General features: G+C 39.9%; 1 protein-coding gene across 1 annotated transcript in view; it reads left to right on the top strand.

Moving 5' to 3' along the window:
- Positions 1 to 19,214, top strand: part of LOC126481219 (anaphase-promoting complex subunit 5) — a 143,323-nt gene that overhangs the window by 83,356 nt on the left and 40,753 nt on the right. The window contains exons 4-10 of the mRNA XM_050104823.1: positions 2,266 to 2,497; positions 10,620 to 10,779; positions 13,023 to 13,210; positions 13,326 to 13,440; positions 13,528 to 13,656; positions 16,693 to 16,929; positions 17,035 to 17,228. Coding sequence (XP_049960780.1) covers positions 2,266 to 2,497; positions 10,620 to 10,779; positions 13,023 to 13,210; positions 13,326 to 13,440; positions 13,528 to 13,656; positions 16,693 to 16,929; positions 17,035 to 17,228 — 1,255 coding nt within the window. The remainder of the gene's footprint in view (positions 1 to 2,265; positions 2,498 to 10,619; positions 10,780 to 13,022; positions 13,211 to 13,325; positions 13,441 to 13,527; positions 13,657 to 16,692; positions 16,930 to 17,034; positions 17,229 to 19,214) is intronic.

Here is a 19,214-nt window from a genome sequence, read left to right as displayed (position 1 = left end):
TGAGAACATTCTGTCTCAAAATTTCAGTGCCATGAAATAATCACAATGATTAAATTAGTAAATGACTCCAAAGCAGTCTACTATTTGCAACAAAAGTTGGTTTCATTCAGCATTTGACCATGGCTGCAATGGATGTAAACTAGTCTTCAGAAATACATGTAATTAAAACTAAATCATCATCATATACATTGACATGCACTGACAGCATATTTTCACTGAACAAATGTCAGATCACTTCATTATTTGGTATTTTCCCAATGCGAAATTTTAATTACATGTATTTTTGAAGAAGTCTAGTTTACATCCATTGCAACCATAGTCAAATGTTGAATAAAACCACCTTTTGTTGCAACTGGTTGGCAGCTTTCAATTCATTTACTGATCTCTAACCATTGCTGAAGTGCAGATGTGGTTAGAATATTAAAAATAATGATTAAATTACAATATTAAGAGGCATGCCACCAAGACAAAATGTGGTTATTTGTACATTAATTCTGCGAATATAGTATGAAGTCTGTAAAATCATACTAGTGTCTCTTTAAATTCTATCACAGACTAGCTACAGTTATGTTGGTGTAGATGTGAGGAATCTTTGTCAAATTGGTCCTATTGTCTCAAAATAATGTAGCAGTTTCTTAGTATGAAAATAAAAATTAATAATATTTCACACTTTATGGCAATCTGCTTTGAATTAGGTTGCTTTGTAATTAACGAACAGATGCTATGGTGTTCCCGTCAGAGATTTGATGTGCTATGAAAAATATTTTATCTGATGATCAAATATGGTGCAGAGGATGGGAATGGGCACATATTAATTTTTGTCATAGTTACTCAAATTAGACGGTCTACTTAGTTATATCTTCCTGACTAAAACACCATGATCAGTATATGAAACTGTTCCCTAACCTTTCTTCACTGACTGCAGGAAGCATCTTCAGAGGTAAAACGACAACTTGATCAGGTGCTCTTTATAGAGCTGCATACAGAACCCCACCATTTGTAACATGGTGTTGATTCCTTAATTGTATTTAGATGGCACCATTGTTCTCGATTAAAAGTAATTGGTTGTTATTTTTTTGGCTTAAATTTGACATTTCTATTTTGTCTAATGGAACTCATTTTTCCTTTCTTTTATAATTATTACAGTGTTTGTATACTTATATGGCCTCTCTGTATGTGTGCACGTGATTATGTCTTCTTGATACGTATCAGTAGTATCAAACCAAAAATGCAATTTACTTTGGAAAAGAGAACACTGGACAACTTAATTTTTCTGGAAGTGTCTGTAATTAAAGAATGGCACTTTGGGCCATACATTGTACAGAAAAGCTACAGTCACTAATCATATGCACACAGGACAACTCCAACCATCACCTAAAATCAACAAGATGTGTAACTAAAACCTTCATGGATAGGGCCAGTAAAATTTGTGAGCTAATCTATTTACAAGATGAGCTCAATCACTTAGTCAGCTTTCAAGAAAAATCATTCCACCAGTAATGAGGTGATGAAGCACACACTACCCAAGAAGAGAGAAAGCCACAACTAATGAGGAGACAGTGGTTGCCAAATGGGAAAGGTTTCCTCCCATTTATTAACAAAGTTACAATCACATTGGGAAAGTGTTGGCCGAGTATGGGGTTGAAACTATCTTTACATCCACCAAGAAGATAAAAGATGTTCGGCATTTGTGAGCAATACCAAGGCGATGTAAAATTCCTTGTAATTGTGAGTGAATGTACGTTGAAACCATAAAAAGAAGTGGTGATACCTATTTAGCCAAACTAAAGGAGCTGTCACCTGACAAATCAGCCGTAGCAAAACATATTTTCCAAGACAGAAACCACCCGAAAAAATTCAGAGAGGTGAACATTTTAACAAAGAATGCCTTATCATGGGCACATGTATAGACATGCCACAGATATCTACAAAAATCATAATTATTTTAATTGAAAAGATGATATTAAGCTAGATAAAATATGGATGTCAACTTTGCACCAACAGAATGACAATTGATTACTTTTAATTGAGAACCATGGTGGCATCCAGAGATAATTAAGCAATCAGTACACCTGAGGAATTGTGGTGCCCTTGACGCAATTGATTTTTCTAACTCCAAAGATGTCACTTGCAGTCAGAGATAAGACATTAGGAAATAGTGTTATATATTGACCACAGCCCCTCAGCCTGTAAGCTTAACTGAAGTAGACTGAACACTGTCCATCAGTGTGGCATATTTATTTATGTACATATTTTGTGTTCCAGGGCTTTACTTGAGACGCATCATATTGCACTTTGAGAAACTTTCATTCTCCCAGGTTGTATCAGTCTACCAGGTGTTCAAGGAGTATTGTCAAGGAGCATTTTCTGGCCGACTGACTGCAGAAAGTATAGACAGCTCTGTCTCTTGTCAGACAACTTTTGATACTCCTGTGACCCCTCTCGGTACAAAAGGACCTAGAGCAAATTTTGAGGACATAAGCCTCAAGGATATTGGGTAAACATACAATAGAATATATTTTATTATTATTCCTGTGTTTGTTACATCAGGATTTTTGGAGTCAAGTTCATGACTTTTGTGCTGTTATAATTTTTTGATGTTTGTCTTCTGTTCCCACATGTGAGCTCACAAATCTGTCATGAGTATGTGTGTGGCAAGCATGGGCTCAGAGAGGCGGCATTTCTTGTTACCCCATGCCGCACTGCCTCCCTCTCATCCCCTCCATTCCCTTCCCCCTGTCTATTCTTCCCTTCCGATCCATGAAAAGTGGTTGTTTCTTTTTGTGCAGACTGTATTCGACCAAGGCCTTCAAATTTGGTCGTTCTTCCAATCCCATACCCTATATCAAATCATCATTTTTGGTTAATAAACTTTGGTTCCTGTTAGCACAGGTGACACACAAGCTTTGAAATTTTTGATCAGTAGCATGATTTGTGAGGGATAGGTTGCTCAATATGGCATGCATCCCACCAGGTATGCTGCTGGCATGTGTGATATAGACATGTGCCCAAAACTCAGTATGGTAGCAAACACATTGTGGGGTGTCTTAAAGTACTTGTATGGTTGTAGCCCACTGACCACACAGGAAATGCACTATTGGTGTCTGAGATGTCAGCTCACTGTGAATGCATAGCAGAATCAGTTCAATTTAATGGAGAAAGATTCAGTCCCAAGGCATTTCCTTCCTTAGCATTGGAGAATCAAGGTAAAACAAGAGCAACACAATATTTGGTCTTTACCAAAACAGATGCACAGTACGTGATTTAAAAAAGAAAAACACCTTGTTCTTTGTAGAACAAATGAAAGACGAGTACAATGAAGTTGCATTAATAGATATATAGAGAAATGAAGCTATATTAATCAGGTCACCACCTGCCCAATTGTGAGTGCTACAAACTTCATGATATATTGGTCAGAAGTGCACTTCATAAGACCTTCTAACTGATGTATGGGATGGTTTTTCATTTTGACTTTAAATTCCAATGGATGAAACACAGAGTGTTCACTATATCCACAGGATCCAGAAGGCCTAAAAGATAAGAGGCTGGACACTTATGCATTCATTTTGACCTTCAAATATTCACTCTCAGAAAAATGAAAATAGTGATCTAGCATTGTGGTTTCAGACTGTATCTACTGCCTCCGATGCAATATTTCAAATGCATGATCTTTGGCCCTGTCATAACACCGCTATACGAGCAAACCAATCAGTGTAGATTGTGCTGATACACGAAAATGCTCCATATCAAAAACAAGCGCTTTGTATTCTTTCTGAGTATCAAGTTACAGTTAATTCTGACACTTACATTCTGTACACATTACATCACATTTTTCGCAAGTAACAACCAATGTATCACTTACAAGAAGAACTTGTACCTCTCCAACACTAGGCCCAAATGGTCTCACAAGTGTGACTCAAGAGAAAAAAACAGCAGATTATTCCCTCACATTATCCTTTCTAATCTGCAGCAAGGATCTCAGCCACTTCCTTAACGGAGCAGTATCCTAAAGGACATATTTCTCTTGGCTACTATGGGGCCCCAGCCTTTGCAGCATTTTTTCCCTCCCATGCTGCATGGCTATCTTGCTATTCCTTTTCCCTCTCCCTTGGCAAACATGTCTGGGGTGCTTTTGGGAATGTGTTCCATTTTTTCAGTAGCTGACATGAGAACTGTCCCAACACTGTCTTTCATTCCTCGTTTCCTTACTTCATTCACCTTCTCCTATCCTTCCTAAGCTTCAGCGTTTGTGGCTCCTCTTTTTCTTCTTCCTCCCTGTGCACTCCTAAAGGCCAGCCCACACGTTACCCAGTCGGGTAACACACAATTCCCAGCCTCGAGTCGACAGTTAGGGTTCGCACATACCCCCTGGTACAGGCCAGGCCCAGGGAGGAGTGATTGCCTGAGCTCCTTCATCTTCCCAAATTGCCAATTGGTCCCTCTGTCGGATGTTCTGGAAGTGTGACCTGAGGTGCATTCACCTAAGGCAGGTGAGCCACCCTCTGAACAGGGCCCCCAGTTGGAAGGAGCGCGCCATTGGAGATGCTGGCAGTCGTGAAGAATTTTCTCACAATGAGCCAAGCATCATCTTTGCAGGCCACGTCTAACAGATGTAAACGGAATGAAGCTCCCATTTCAAAGACCTTCCCAGCTACTTGAGTTTATCATGGTTTCACGTACTGAAGAGTCAGTCCTTTGCAATGGAAATCCATTTCTTATTCAGAAAGGTGTTGATACAAGTGCTGACCCTGTGAAATCCTGCTGTTGTTTACAAAATGGCACTTTGCTTCTGGAGACTACTTCTGATTCTCAAGCACAACAACCGCTTGCCGCTTCGCTTCTCAACGCCTACCCTGTTCGTGTCAAGGCCCACAGATCTCTGTACTCTTCCAGAAGTGTTATTTATACTAGGCTGCTCGGTGGTCTGACCAAGGCAGAAATCCAAATGTACCTCTTTGGACCTATGCTTCTGCACTGACCAGCTTTCCCATCATCTCGAATGGTCCGCTCTCTCTGACACGTACTCGAGTGACCATTTCCCGTGTGCTATCCGCTTGCTGACTCCTACCCCACCTATGTGCACACCGATATCCGTTTGCTGACTCCTACCCCACTTACGTGCACACCCAAATGGCAGCTTACTAAGGACAGCTGGAGGCTTTACTCCTCCCTGGCGACCTTCAAGTACCATTTCCCCGGTTTGATCACCAGGTAGAATATCTTACAAAAATTATCCTTACTGCTGCAAAACGTTCCATTCCTCACACTTCCTCTTTACCACGCCATGTCCTGGTCCCTTAGTGGACTAAGGCATGCCGCAACGCAATTTGTCCGTGGAAACGTGCTCTCTGCATTTTTAACTATCATCATATGATGACAAACTGCATTCAGTATAAACAGTTGCATACACAGTGTCTTCACATTCTTCGGGATAACAAAAAAGCTAGCTGGATTTCATTAGATAGTTCTTTTAATAGTTCCACTCTATCTTCCATCGTGTGGGCCAACCTCTGTTGGCTCTCTGGGACCAAGATCCATTCCCCAATTTCCAGCCTGACAGTAGCAGATGTCATAGAGGACCCTATTGCTATCTCCAACACCTTGGTGTGCTATTTTGCGGAGATTTCAAGCTCCTCCCACTATCACCCTACCTTTCTCCATTGGAAACGAGCAGAGAAGGCTTGGGCAGCCTTCTCTTCTCAGAGTCATAGTGTTACAATGCCGCCTTTACTATGGGGAGCTAGATCCTGCTCTCACTTCATACTGATCCTCTGCCCCTGGGCCAGACGATGTTCACATTCAGGTGTTGCAGCACCTTTCTCTTGTGGGCAAGCACTTTGTGCTTCATGTGTACAACCACATCTGGGCAGAGGTATGCTTCCCAGTCACTGGCGTGAAGCCTCTGTCATACCCGTACCTAAGCCCGGTAAGGACAAACACCTTCCTTCTAGCTACCGCCCCATTTCTCTCACCAGCTGTGTTTGCAAGGTGATGGAATGTATGATTCATACCTGGCTGGTATGGTGGCTTGAGTCTCTTAATTTCTAACCACTCTGCAGTGTGCATTTCGACCATGCCCTTGACCATCTCGTCACTGTCCAACCATGTCATGGATGGTTTTATGTGGAAATCCCAGACTGTGGCCGTGTTTTTCAATTTGGAGAAAACCTATGACACCTGCTAGAGGACTGGTATCATCCATACTCTCTACAAGTGGGGCTTCCATGGCGGCATGCCCTGTTCCTTCAGGAATTTTTAAGGGATCGAGTTTTCAAGATATGTGTTGGTTCTGCCTTGTCAGACACTTTTTTCCAGGAAAAGAGTGTGCATCAGGGTTCCATCCTGAGTGTCGTCCTCGTTGCTATTGCCATTAACCCTATAATGGCCTGTCTCCAGCCGGGCATCTCTGGCTCTTTTTTCGTTGATGATTTTGCCTCCTATTGCAGTTCTCCACAGACTTGTCTCATTTAGCGGCGTCTTCAGCGATGTCTCGATTGTCTTTACTCATAGAGCATCGACAATGGCTTTCGTTTTTCCACTGACAAAAACATTTGTACAAATTTTTGGCAGTGCAATTGGTTTTTTCCAGCGTTTTTACATCTTGGGCCTGTTGCTCTTCCATTTGTTGAAACTACGAAATTACTGGGGCCCATACTCGGTAGGAAACTTTCTTGGTCCTCCCAAGTCTTACCTAGCCACCCACTGTACATGGTCCCTCAATGTCCTACTTGTCCCCAGTGGTACTTCCTGGGGAGCAGATCACACCACCCTCCTCCATTTGTACCGGTCCCGTGTCCATTCGAAACTAAACTTTGGGTGTTTCGTTTATGCATCTGAACATCTATCCTCCTTACACTGTCTCAATACTATCCATCATTGTGGCATCCATTTGGCCACTGGCGCCTTTTACACTAGCCCGGTTGAGAGTCTGTATGCAGAAGCTGCCGAACTACCACTGTCATATCGCCATGACTTTCTACTTAGCAGATATGCATGCTGTTTGTCTGCCATGTGTGGCCACCTATCCTATGCCTCCTCCTTCGATAACTCCATTGATCGCCAGTATTGTGTGCGTCCCTCTTCTCTGTTATCTCCTGGAGTTCACTTTCGGCTCTTGCTCCAACAGCTTAACTTCACGCTACCAACTACTTTCCCGGTGGGTGAGAATCCTTCACCACCTTGGCTTTGTGCGGCTGCCCATGTTCACCTTGACCTTTATTCGCTTCCAAGGAAACTACTCTAGCCTCGCTCTATCACTGTAAGTTTCACCACCTTCGCACAGAACTTTGCGGTAGTACCTTAGTGCTCACTCATGGCTTCTGACTGACCATGGTCTCAGTTGTGCCTTCGTCATTGCCACCGACATTTTTCGTTATCGGCCTCTGTAGTCTTTACAGCAGAGTTCTTCGCCCTGTATCAGGCCAGGTAGTACATCTGGCGACACAGGCTTTTCAATTGCATCTTGTGATCCGACTCTGTGCCTTTCGAAGCCTCTGTGTACTGTACACCAAACCTTAGTTCAATGGGTCCGGGAAAACTGTCACTTGCTCACTCTTGATGGAGCCACAGTGATGTTTATGTGGGTTCCTGGTCACGTCGGTCTGTCAGGAAACGAGATCACTCACACTGTTACCAAGGTTATAGTCCTCTACCTCAGTCCGCTAATTCTTACGTTCCCTCCGATGATCCCTGTGTTGCCGTCTGTCAGCAGGTGGTGTTACCTTATTTCCACATCCCTATTTTTAGATTGTCTTCTCTTCCGTCGAAGGGATTAATGAGTAGTCATTTTTAATCCCTCTCTTTGTCTTTGGGTTCTATAGTTCTGACATGGGTTTGTATGACCCTAGTTGTTTTTTGGACCCTAAAACAAAAACAAGGACTGCACTTATTGACTCTTCGGGGTTTCCTGTCATATCTGTTCAGTGTATGGCTCTCAGTTTTGCCACTGCATCATTTTGTGTAAATCCCACCATGTTTCTTCGAGGCAAGTGCTAGACAACATGAAATGGTGACTGCTGGCGAGTAAGTTGCTACTTGCTAGCAGTAACCAAATCCACCACCTTACATTGTCGATCAGTTGCCTTAAAGAAATATTTGGGGGGGGGGGGGGGTGTACACAATGTGATCCAGTGTCAGATCTGAGAGCCATGAGCCATATATTGATCCTCATATCGTCTTCAACAAACTTTGAACCCAGGCCTGCTGTCTACTTAAAATGCAGAGGAAGGAGTGTTGCAAAATATTTGTAACTATTGTGGTGACAAGTATCTCTTCCTGTTGTATATTGGGCAAATTACACAGTATTGATGGCTACCTGTAGAATGCTGGAATATCTATCAAGACGCCATCAGTCTGATTGTAACCCTCTTGCTGTGCATGTAGCAAAACACTTAACGTGAATCTCTGAAAGTTACACTCCTGCCTTCCAACTTTGTAAAGGCCAATGGAGAGGACTTATTCAATTCTCAGCTACCCGAACCATACTGTGACTAATTCAATGAATGGGGACTCCACCTTCATTGGTGCAATTCCATACATGGCCAGGTCATGATCCTGTACATGTCTGGATGCTGTATTGTTTATCCTTAATAAAATACAGAGGTCATATTCTTGCACTTTTTAATCACATGTGGCATAACAAAGAGTACCCTACTTGGTGGGCTAGAGGCATAATTAGCCTAATTTTGGAACGAAGAGAGATCTTCAGGTGTTGGTCAACTATCTACTCATATGCTTTACAAATATTTTATGCAAGTGGTTCATATGATTTGTGAACTAATGAGTGATGTGTTGTCTCAAAACTAAATTACACTGTGAATCCTGATATGGGTTTCACCCCCCCCCCCCCCCCCCCCCCATGTGAAAGTGTAGGACACAGACATCACATGACAGCTTCATATTGTTCATTGTGGAGTTTGAGGTGCCCTCCTGATTTTTATCTGGAATTTTTTGTCTCAACAGTCATTCTGTGTTCCAATTTGCACTTTTCACAGCCTTCCCCACACACAGGAAAATTGAGTTTCTCAAGGCTTCATTTGAGTATAACCATTCTTTAAATGATTAACTGACTTATAGATTCCATGGGCTCTTTACAGTCTCACCTTCCCTAAATGTTGAAAACTTTCGCATCTGTAATAGATCTTCAAACTTGAGTTATGGAAAACTATTGACAGGATCCAATGAGGGAGGCGCAATCTTGAGCCCTCGCCTATGGCCTCCATTTCACTACTTTCACAACATGTGTGATGCACTTCTGCATTTGCTGAACATTGTATCCACTACTGGACCTTTATTTAAGTAATGAGTTGCTTAAGTAATAAAAACATATCGCTTTCTAGGACTAGTAGTCAGTGCTATTATCTTATCTTAGTCATTTTATCTGATGACTGCTTCATGTACTCCATTGTAAACAGAAGTTTTAAACAGAACTTAATACACTACAGTGTCTCGCCAACACTTCCTGGGGCATTCTTTGGACACTCGTCATAAGTACTCTCTTCACAAAGGTAGGAATAAAGCTGTGTTTCTTTTTCAGTATTTTTAAATACAGTTTTGGTGACCATGTCAAAGGGTGGGGGGTCAACTAATATTGTTACTGCTGCAATGTGAAATATAATCTACATTAAAGTTTTGTTAATTTTGTCTCTTGATTGATTTAATACCACAGTCTCAACAGTATTACAGTTTGCTCAGTGTAGCTAATTAACATCAGAACATTTTTTGTTGGAAGAATTGACAAAAATTGTTACTGAAAATCAAACAACAGTGATTACACCGCATCCTCAAGTATATGATAAAACAAAACAACAGAAGCAGTTCTTATGAAAATACTAGTAAAATATATTAAACGTATAGCATATTAAACGTATAGCATATTAAACGTATAGCATATTAAACGTATAGCATATTAAACGTATAGCATATTAAAATGCAAAATGTATTAAGTTCATAGCATATTAAATTACAAAACATAATAAAATTTGGTGTTACCTGTGATTATGCAAGCAGGATGATTAAGATTGCAAGTGTCGACAATTTTTTGATGCGGTAATATTCCTTGTATGGGTTTAATGTTTCCAACTAGTTCCTAACCATACTGCCCATGTATTTTGCTTCAAAGACCATCTGAACCACCATATGCTTTTCCCATTTAAAAGGACAGAACTCTGACAAAAATTCCTTTCATCTGGCATACTCATGTTAGCCCATCAACAATCCATTATTTCCGAACTACATGTGACCTGCCTGCATGCTCTCAAATGATCATTCTCATGAACACCCCCTTGGAAGGTCAATTTCCCACAACTTCATCTAAATCACTTGTACATTCCAAAAGACATTACTGATCCATCTGTTCTATGTCTATTGTTTCATTCAATGGTGAGAGATTCCTTAGTTTGGAAATTATGTAATACTGTAAAACTAGTTTTATATTCATTTATAAAGTAGAGGCACTTGAAGCAAATAGAAAAGGAAGAGAGGGAACGTCATTGTCAGTGGAATGCACCATGTGTACTATGTATGATATAGCTTTCAGTTTTTAGTCCTTAAGGTAAATTATGTATATTTTTACGTCTAGCCACACAAAAATTTAATCTTCATCACTCTGTTTAACTCAGGTCCATGAACAGTGTTTACTGGTCACGCAGACAAGCTGAGCTCTTCATTGCACAGCAGGCATCGCTTATGCAGAATAATGAGACAGCAGCACTTTCCCCATCTCGCCTGCAGGAACAGATTAGAAAGCTACTGCAGACTAATCCGGACTATGCAGAAGCGGTAAATTGCTATTGGTTGTCAGCAGAATTAAAAAAAAAAAATGTAAAATTAAGATTTGTTAGTGCACCCCTGTTTCAGACTCTTGAGTATTGTGAAAACTGATTCATTCTTGTTATTAAACAAACACTATTACATTCGCTGTATAACCGTGCCATTTGTAAATATATTGGGCTATTTTACTGCATTTTAGTAAATTTAGGGGGCTATAATTAATCACTAATTCAAGCTGTTAGCTAACAGGCGTGACTTGTTGAACCATTTCTGTCACTTAAACCAGATTGGAACCCAGTTGCAACAGTATTTAAATTTTTAACCTGGATCTCCAGTTACTGTAATACAGTTTATATATTGTGGTGTGTCAGGCATGTAAATTCCTCTCCGCTCCAAATATACCAGCATACCACACTGTTGCTCATCTATCCCTGGAATGCCTTATCTCAAATTGCCATGAGCGACAAAGCCATTTGCGATCTGCGTGCAGTGTGTGCTAGCATCACTTTGTGTGGAGTGAGTACAGCCTCAAATCCAGGGTTTTAACTGCCTGTCACCCTGGTTACTTCAAAGGCCCAAATTAATTTTAGATTTAGTGCAGTACAGGTGAGGCTGCTCTCCTGCGTATGTTTTACATGCATTATTTTATGACAATTTATCTGAGCATCACAACTCTGTAGCTGGATATAAGCTTGAGTCTGAATGGAGACTCCATTGGTTACTCTGGTGTCTTTCCATAATTTTGGCAAAGTCCAGCTGCCTCAAGACCTTACTGCTTTTGGCACAGAATTATACACGATCTTGCGCACACTGGAGCAGATGAGACGTGTTTAGACTGCTAAATTCTGTGCCTGTTCTGACCCCCTTTGTGCCCTTTACTCTCTACAATGCTTGTAGCAAGCAGATAAAGTAGTCCAGAATATCTAGAACACACTCCTCCACCTACAAAGGCTGGGGACAAAGGTATCTTTCTATTGGGTGCCAAGACATGCGGGAATTAAGGGGAATGAAAGGGCAGATGTATCAGCCAAGGAGTCCTAATCCTCAGATACTTCAGTGGGCAGTCCCCCTACATGATTTCACCTCGCTGTTGAAGCACAGAGTCATATGTCGATGGGAAGATGGGTGGCTGGTATTAAAAGACAATAAGCTGCATCTAGTAAAGTTCACCGTGGCCATGGTGTACCTCCTTTCAGTCACACAAGTGGGGTGAGGTCCTTCTCACTTGCCTTCGCATACGCCCCAGCCTGAGCGGATATTTGTGGGTTTGGGGCTCTCAACAACAATTGTCCAGCTTGTTCCCTAAAATTTTAGTATGATGTTTTTAATGTGTTATCAAGATGGCTATTTCATCCATGTTTTAAAAAACATGCTGTGACTTACTGAACGGGAAAACGCTGGTAGATAGACACAATAACAATCACACACACACACACACACACACACACACACACACACACACACACACAAATATCACAATCCACGGTTGCTTCATCAGGAAAGAGGGAAGGAGAGGGAAAGACCTCATCATTGAGCACCCCTAACCCAGAAGTGTCCCCAACCCAGAAGTGCGTCGCCCACTCCCCACCCCCAAAAGGGCACATAGTTCCTGTGACTATTGTGGATAATAGTTTAGCGTTGGTTAAACACTGCTTATGTGCAGTCAAGAACATAGTTTGGAGAGATAATCACAGTATAAATGTGGGTAAAAATTTCCAAACTGTTTTAGAAATAAGATAGGCATTTAATTAACATGTACACAAGATTTCTAATAAACTCCAAACATATCCAACGTAATTCTGGTTAGCAGTCTGAGCAGGCCAGTTTTACAGATGCACAATTTTTTATGTTGAAGAAACAGCATTTATTTAACAAAAATTACAACACAAAAACAGCACAAAGTGGCATTGCACTGTATGGGACATGGCCCTCAGTTAAGAAATCAAATACCAGTAGCAATGTTCATAATAACAATGGATTTAGTGTAGAGACCTTATTGTTCTACTTGAGTATATTACAGTAGCAGGCAGGACCTATGTAACCTAGATCATTATGATTTATCAACCTTGCTGTGTTTGTAAAGCCAAATGGATGAATGAGAGCAATACATACATAGCTGTTTATTTGTTTATGTTTAATATTTTATTGTAGATTTGGTAAATGTTGGTTAATGATGTTATTTTTTTCATCTTTTTTTTTTAATTTTCAAATTATTAGAATTGCCAAACTGATCTTTCTTTAATGATTTGCAGCATTATTTGAGTTACCTGAACTGTGCCCGAGTGAATGAATTTTGTGGAGCTGTTGATAGTTTGTTTCATTGCTTTGACAGAAATACCAATACAAATGATAGCAAAACAAATAATCAAGATGAGAAAAACAGAGGATTCAGATTTGCTGCTCTGAATTTAACCATACTCTACGCACACTTTGGCTATAGGTGTGTGTACATTATAATTTGGAATTACTAACAGGAAAGCAGAAACTTTTTCACTTTCTATTTTTACTTACAAATCTTGTGTAAATGCCATGTAATAATTTCAGCCATTTTGTAGGAAAGAGGCACTGTCAGCACTAAAGGAAGCAATTATGTTAGCCCAGGAGGCTAATGATAATATTTGTCTGCAACATGCTCTTGCATGGCTCTACAATTTGAGTGATGAAAATAAGGTTTGTGAGTTGCAAAATGTTTTTGTTTTAGTAACTTTCTGTTACACTGGCATGATTGCAATGATTGCTTTGTCTTTATTTTGACAGGATATTTTAATAGCACGATCTATAGCAAAAAGTAGTGACTTGTCTCTAAGTTACCTAACATCACTTGGCATCCAGTCATTTGCCCAATATGCAGCAGTCACTGCTGGGAAACCCTCTTTGGTTTTTGAAGTAAGTATGAGATTCTGCAGGCATTAATTTTGTTGACCTTGAATGTATATTCTTGCTTCCTCCCTTATGTCTCCCTTCTTTTTGTCCCTTCATGTTAAGGTTGGTTTTAGATGCTAAGTTTTGGTGCATAAATTCAATATTTGATAGAGGAAATCTTTGTCCATCACTTTTCCATGATGTCAGACTCTTTTATTAGTTCTTTCATTAACTCAAATGCTTTAGCTTCTGGACAGACTAGTTAAACAGCTGCATATGTTGTTGTACAGTGTATAGATTATAGTTACTGATTCGTGCAACAATATGTAGCATACACCAAATGTGGTGTATATATTTGCCAGTATTCCAACAATTTCATTCTCCCCACACAGTCTGATGTGGAAGAAAATGAGAAACTGCCCAGTAAATGTGGTTTGGTATGAAACTAGTTCACATTAACAATGTGCATAAATTCCTGAAATTTTTAATTCCTCACTCAAAGAATATTATGCGTATTGGTTGTCTTTAGTGTCAAATGGTGTACAGTGGCTCAACTTTAACGTTTTATTCCTTTCATCTATTGTATTACACACTGCTAAATTATTGAATCGCATCAGTGGGCTTCTGTAGATTAGTTTTAACTAAACTAACATAAAGATATTTGCAACTACTGCTCACCTTAAAAATAAAGAAGGGAATGGCGGGTGGACAAACGAATGAGATGTGATATCATCCTTCAAAGTAGAAACTTTACATGTACAGACATACACTCAAAATTTTGATATAACAACTTCAGTCATTCACTGCTATATGACACACATGCATATACTGGGGCAAATTCCTGGTCTAAAGAGAGCCTGAGCAGCCATCTCAATTTTTATATCATGAGGGTTTTCCACACTGTGATGGAATACATAGGGCCCATATCTCCATAACCAGTTTTATAAGAGACAAAAATTTCATTGTGTGTCTGTTTGCCATCAAAATGTCATCTTAAATGTGGGTGGCGATCTGACCCGTTGATCATTGTTTGTATTCCATCCAGTTACTACTACTATAATAATTTTTGTCACCAGGCTCTCTTCAACCTTGCAGTCCCATGTTGGTCACTGTTAATTGCTATAATTTGGGTTCTGTTTTTGTCATTTGTTATTTGTCAGTTCTTTCTTGCTCAGTATAGATAGTTCCCACCTTCGTAAAAGAGGTTCACTGTAGCATCTGTGGGGCAGTAACAGGTCAGTGGGTGTTCACTATACTGCCTCACCCTTTTCCTCAAGTGGCCACGGTTTAAACATTACAGTTTTTCAGTTTACATCTTTTATTCCTATAGAATAAAATTTTCTTGTCTCTCTGTCTGTTTTGTTGCATTCATGTTTGATCCAGACCATACTTGTTCTTGCTACTGAAGGTATTAGTAAAGCTTATTGTGTTGCTTTCAATATTCAATTCTTCATCGAGCTTAGTGAGCCAGATGTACTGTAAATGGTTTCTAAGTGAATCCCTTGGAATCAACATATATCATCCTGAATCATGTTTATAATCACTTTCTTGCACTTTTTCGTTACAAGAGCTTCAGATTCTGCTCACTCCCCTGTTAAGCTACACTCACGTCTTTGCCGTGTGAAAGATTCCAGTTAGTTTCTACAATATGCAAGATAATCAGCAAGCAAAATGTGTTCCTTTCCCTTCCCCATCTCCATTACATAATAGAACCTTTAACTACTTACTTTTGTTCATGAAATTGTTGGTTAAATGCTTTGATGAAGTGAAAATTCTAATAAAAAAGTTCTCAGGTTTTATAAATTTTGCTTTTCTTTTGACAAACACTGAAGCAAAATCAATTTCCATTTATAAATTTTGCTTTTCTTCTGACAAACAGTAAAGCAAAATCAACTTCCATTTACTGTGGCATTACAGTCATTATGCTGTTCATGTATATTTACTCGGTGGTCTTCACAGGCCTGCTCCTCCATCTCATTAACTGATTTGTGGGTCACCATCTGCTGCAGCATTTACTCGAGAAAACCTCCTTAAGCATAAAAACTCAAATCGACCATTAGTAACATTAAAAACCAAATTAAAAGTTATAAGACATTCTTACTTTCTCATTGCCCACCTATAACGTCTAGTGATTGGTGTTTGATTCTCTGTGATCACCTCAGAATTTTCCGCATTGGATGTTCAGGAACTGGACCCACTCAGCCCCATGAAACCAAGTGATAAGCTGCTTAATGAAGTTAGTTCTGAAATTGACACTCAAGCTCGCTCGCTCGCTCTCTCTCTCTCTCTCTCTCTCTCTCTCTCTCTCTCTCTCTCTCTCCCCCCCCCCTCCCTCCATCCCTCCCTCTCTCCCCTGTTTCTCCCCCCCCCCTCTCTCCCCCATTTTTTACCATTGCCAACAACCCCATGTAAGTATTGAATGTTCAGCATTTTTAAAGCTCTGTGGGTCTGTTGCCTCAGAAAATTTCTAGGCTGGCTCGCCCATTATTACTAACAATAATAAAAGTAATTCAGCTGATGGCTTGATTATTTCACAGTTATTGTGAAATTCTGATACTGAAGTTCACCTCCTTATTCAGAGATTCCTATCCCCTGTAAACTGATGATGTCATCTTACTTATTTATAAAAGGTATACATTATCCCACAATTCTCTCTCCCTTCTTGTCCTCCCCTGGATGTCATTGTGCATCCTTGCTACTTGTAATTCAGCCAATTTCCAAAGTCCTCCTGCATCTAGCCAAAAATCGGTCTTGTACATGTTTCCTGGTATTCTGTTTCTTGTATCCCCCATAATAGACATAATTATTTTACATATCCATCTGAAACCCATTGTTAAAAAATAAAAATAAAAAAATCACTGTGCAGTATCAAAAGGTTGAAAAGAAGTTTGTGTAATTTTAATGTTTCTGTCTGCCATTCAGTGGTGTTTCCATTCTTTGATTGATTCACCTAGTTACTAACAATGTTAATAAGCCTGTGCTATTGTAAACATCTTCTTTTAATATAAGTTCAATATATTCCAAAGGAAAACTTTTTATGTTTTGTCTAATAATTAACAGCTGCTCATGAAAAGTGATGTCCTGAACTATCAACATTCAATCATTGATTTAATAGCAAACAGCTATGCACAGAAAGCTGGACTTTGGTGTCTTTATGGTAAAACTGAAATGACTCTAATTTCAAGCCAGCTTCTTTTACATCTGAATATGTCTCATCCAGCCCAAGGCGTTCAGTCTTACAGTGGTGAAGGCACATGTTTGGCAGTCTGCAATGTCATAAATTTTCTCACAGAACAGGTAATTAAATCTCCTTGCTTCTGAAATTTCAGTGCAAAAATATAAGATTCTTTCTTAAACCACTTGTATTAAAATTAACCTACATAACTGTTCAAATATTTTCAGGGAGAGTATAATGTTGCAACATTACTACTCGATTTTGCCCGTGAAAATTTTCCGCATGAGCCAATATCTCACGCATGGATATTTTCAGAACAAATTTTAACTTTCACACGAGCAATGCACACAGGGAAATGGCAGGAAGCTGAGCAGGCTGTTTCTCAATTAGAAGCAGTAAATAAATGGGAAAGCAGACTAAGGTCAGTGATGGTTTAGTTATGGACTGAGATTTGTTTGCTAGTGCTTCATTAGACTGAAAGAATATCAATGTGAGATTCTATTTTTAATGATTTCACTACTGTAGTATAAGCCACATTGAATGAGATGTGCCACATCTCATAAAAATAACTTTCCACCCTGTAGCCATCTGTCATATCCACATGGCATAAGGTAATTCCATTCTAACATTTCCACACTGGGCTTAATGTAGTAAAAACAGTTCAGCAAAGCACTTAGTACAGTACTGTAGACATAGCAAATGAGCCAGCAGTGTCCCAAATCAAGGTTCATACTTAAGATTGAAAAAAGGAAGAAAAAAAGACCTTCTGATTGACAGGTAGCAGCAACAGAGAAGTGTGGTGCTGTCTGGGTTGCAGCCTGCCATGTGCTTATGATTTGTAACTGCACATACACTACAGATGAAAAAAAAAATACTTACAGTGTTTTGTCGCTGCCGTCTTTGATGGAAATAGGTGTTTCAGTACTGAAGGAATGATTTAACATCCCTTTGATGACAAGATTGTTAGAGATGGAGATAGAGGAAGGAAATGAGTCACATCCTTTTCAAAGGAACCATTCTGTCATTCACCTAAGTGATTTAGGGAAAGCATGGAAAACCTTAATCTATATGGCCAGGCTAGAATTTGACCTACCAACCTGAATGCTAGTTTAATATCTTATCTCTGCTTCACCTGGCTTGCAAGTTCAGTTGTGGTAAGGGTAGTAGGAGCTGAATCTGTAACTGCAATGAGTTCATCAGTATTGTAATTATACTTTAGAGGAAAAGGACAACTAAGAGGAGCGTTTAGCTACAAACTATAAATCAGGGTGTATACGACCTGGGAAAACCGGGAGATTAGGGAAATACCCGGGAATTTTTATTATCCGGGAGAAAACAGGGAAAAACCTGGGAATTTGTGTTTTGTTTTAATTTTCAATTAGTGTTTTGTAATTTTAGCTGGTAAGAACTGATAATCCAACAAAGGATATCACTATCCCGCTACTGCACAAACTAACATAAGGGCTCCCTACGTCATTGTAACTGCGCAAGCGCGGGGATGCCTCTTTTGTGGCACTCTCTGGCAACTGATGGAACAAATCTATTTGTAACAGATCTCGGGAAAATATTGCGAATTGTGGTTTGAAAAGCGTTATCAGGGTGTATACGACCCGGGACAACCGGGAAAAACCCGGGAATTTTTCATTGTTTTAGCTTTCAGTTAAATTTTAGTAATTTTGATTTTCTAGCTAAGAATGTTATTGTATCCTGCTACTGGAGAATGATACTGCAGCAATAAAATATAAACGAGAGGGATAAAAATAAAACTTTAGTGGCAAAGGAAGTGTGCAATTTACAACAAAAAAAAACCGTGCACGCACAAGCCTCTGCAAATAGCAAAAATATGTCAAAGGCCGTTGGGCGCGGACTGTAATTCTTCGTAACAATAAACTGCTTGCTATGAGCATGACGTCACAACTGTTCACATTAGGTTCGTTTGACCAATTGCCAGTGGTCTGTTGCGCATGCGCATTTGACTCGCGTATTAAGCTGTACCTTCTCCCGCTACTTGAAGTTTGGCTGTTGGCTGTATGGGTAGTAGTAGCAGCAAGCAGCCAGATGCAAACGAGAAAAATTTTTCTCGCGCGCACTAGCTGCCAGATTCAAGCTCGCACAGAGTTGTCTGAGTTGTAGTGGGGAGGGGGTTAACCTCCACGTGACCCGTGTTTACGTTAAGTGATTTAGCTGCTTCTCTTCGTGTACAGCTCCCACGTCAAATGAAAACAAAACGGATTTCTGTGGCTGTTTCTTTTATGGTGTAATGTAAGCTCGTAGTGCTTTATACACACGAACATGCGGGCTTCCTACACCACTGCAGTTGCACACGCACAATAATGCCTGTTTTCTGGCGCTCTCTGGCAACTGGTAAATCGAACCTATTTCTAACAGTCTTCGAATAGTATTGCGA

Source organism: Schistocerca serialis, chromosome 5, assembly GCF_023864345.2.
Source record: "Schistocerca serialis cubense isolate TAMUIC-IGC-003099 chromosome 5, iqSchSeri2.2, whole genome shotgun sequence".
NCBI classification, from domain to species: domain Eukaryota; kingdom Metazoa; phylum Arthropoda; class Insecta; order Orthoptera; family Acrididae; genus Schistocerca; species Schistocerca serialis.
This window is presented reverse-complemented; position numbering and strand designations above follow the sequence as displayed.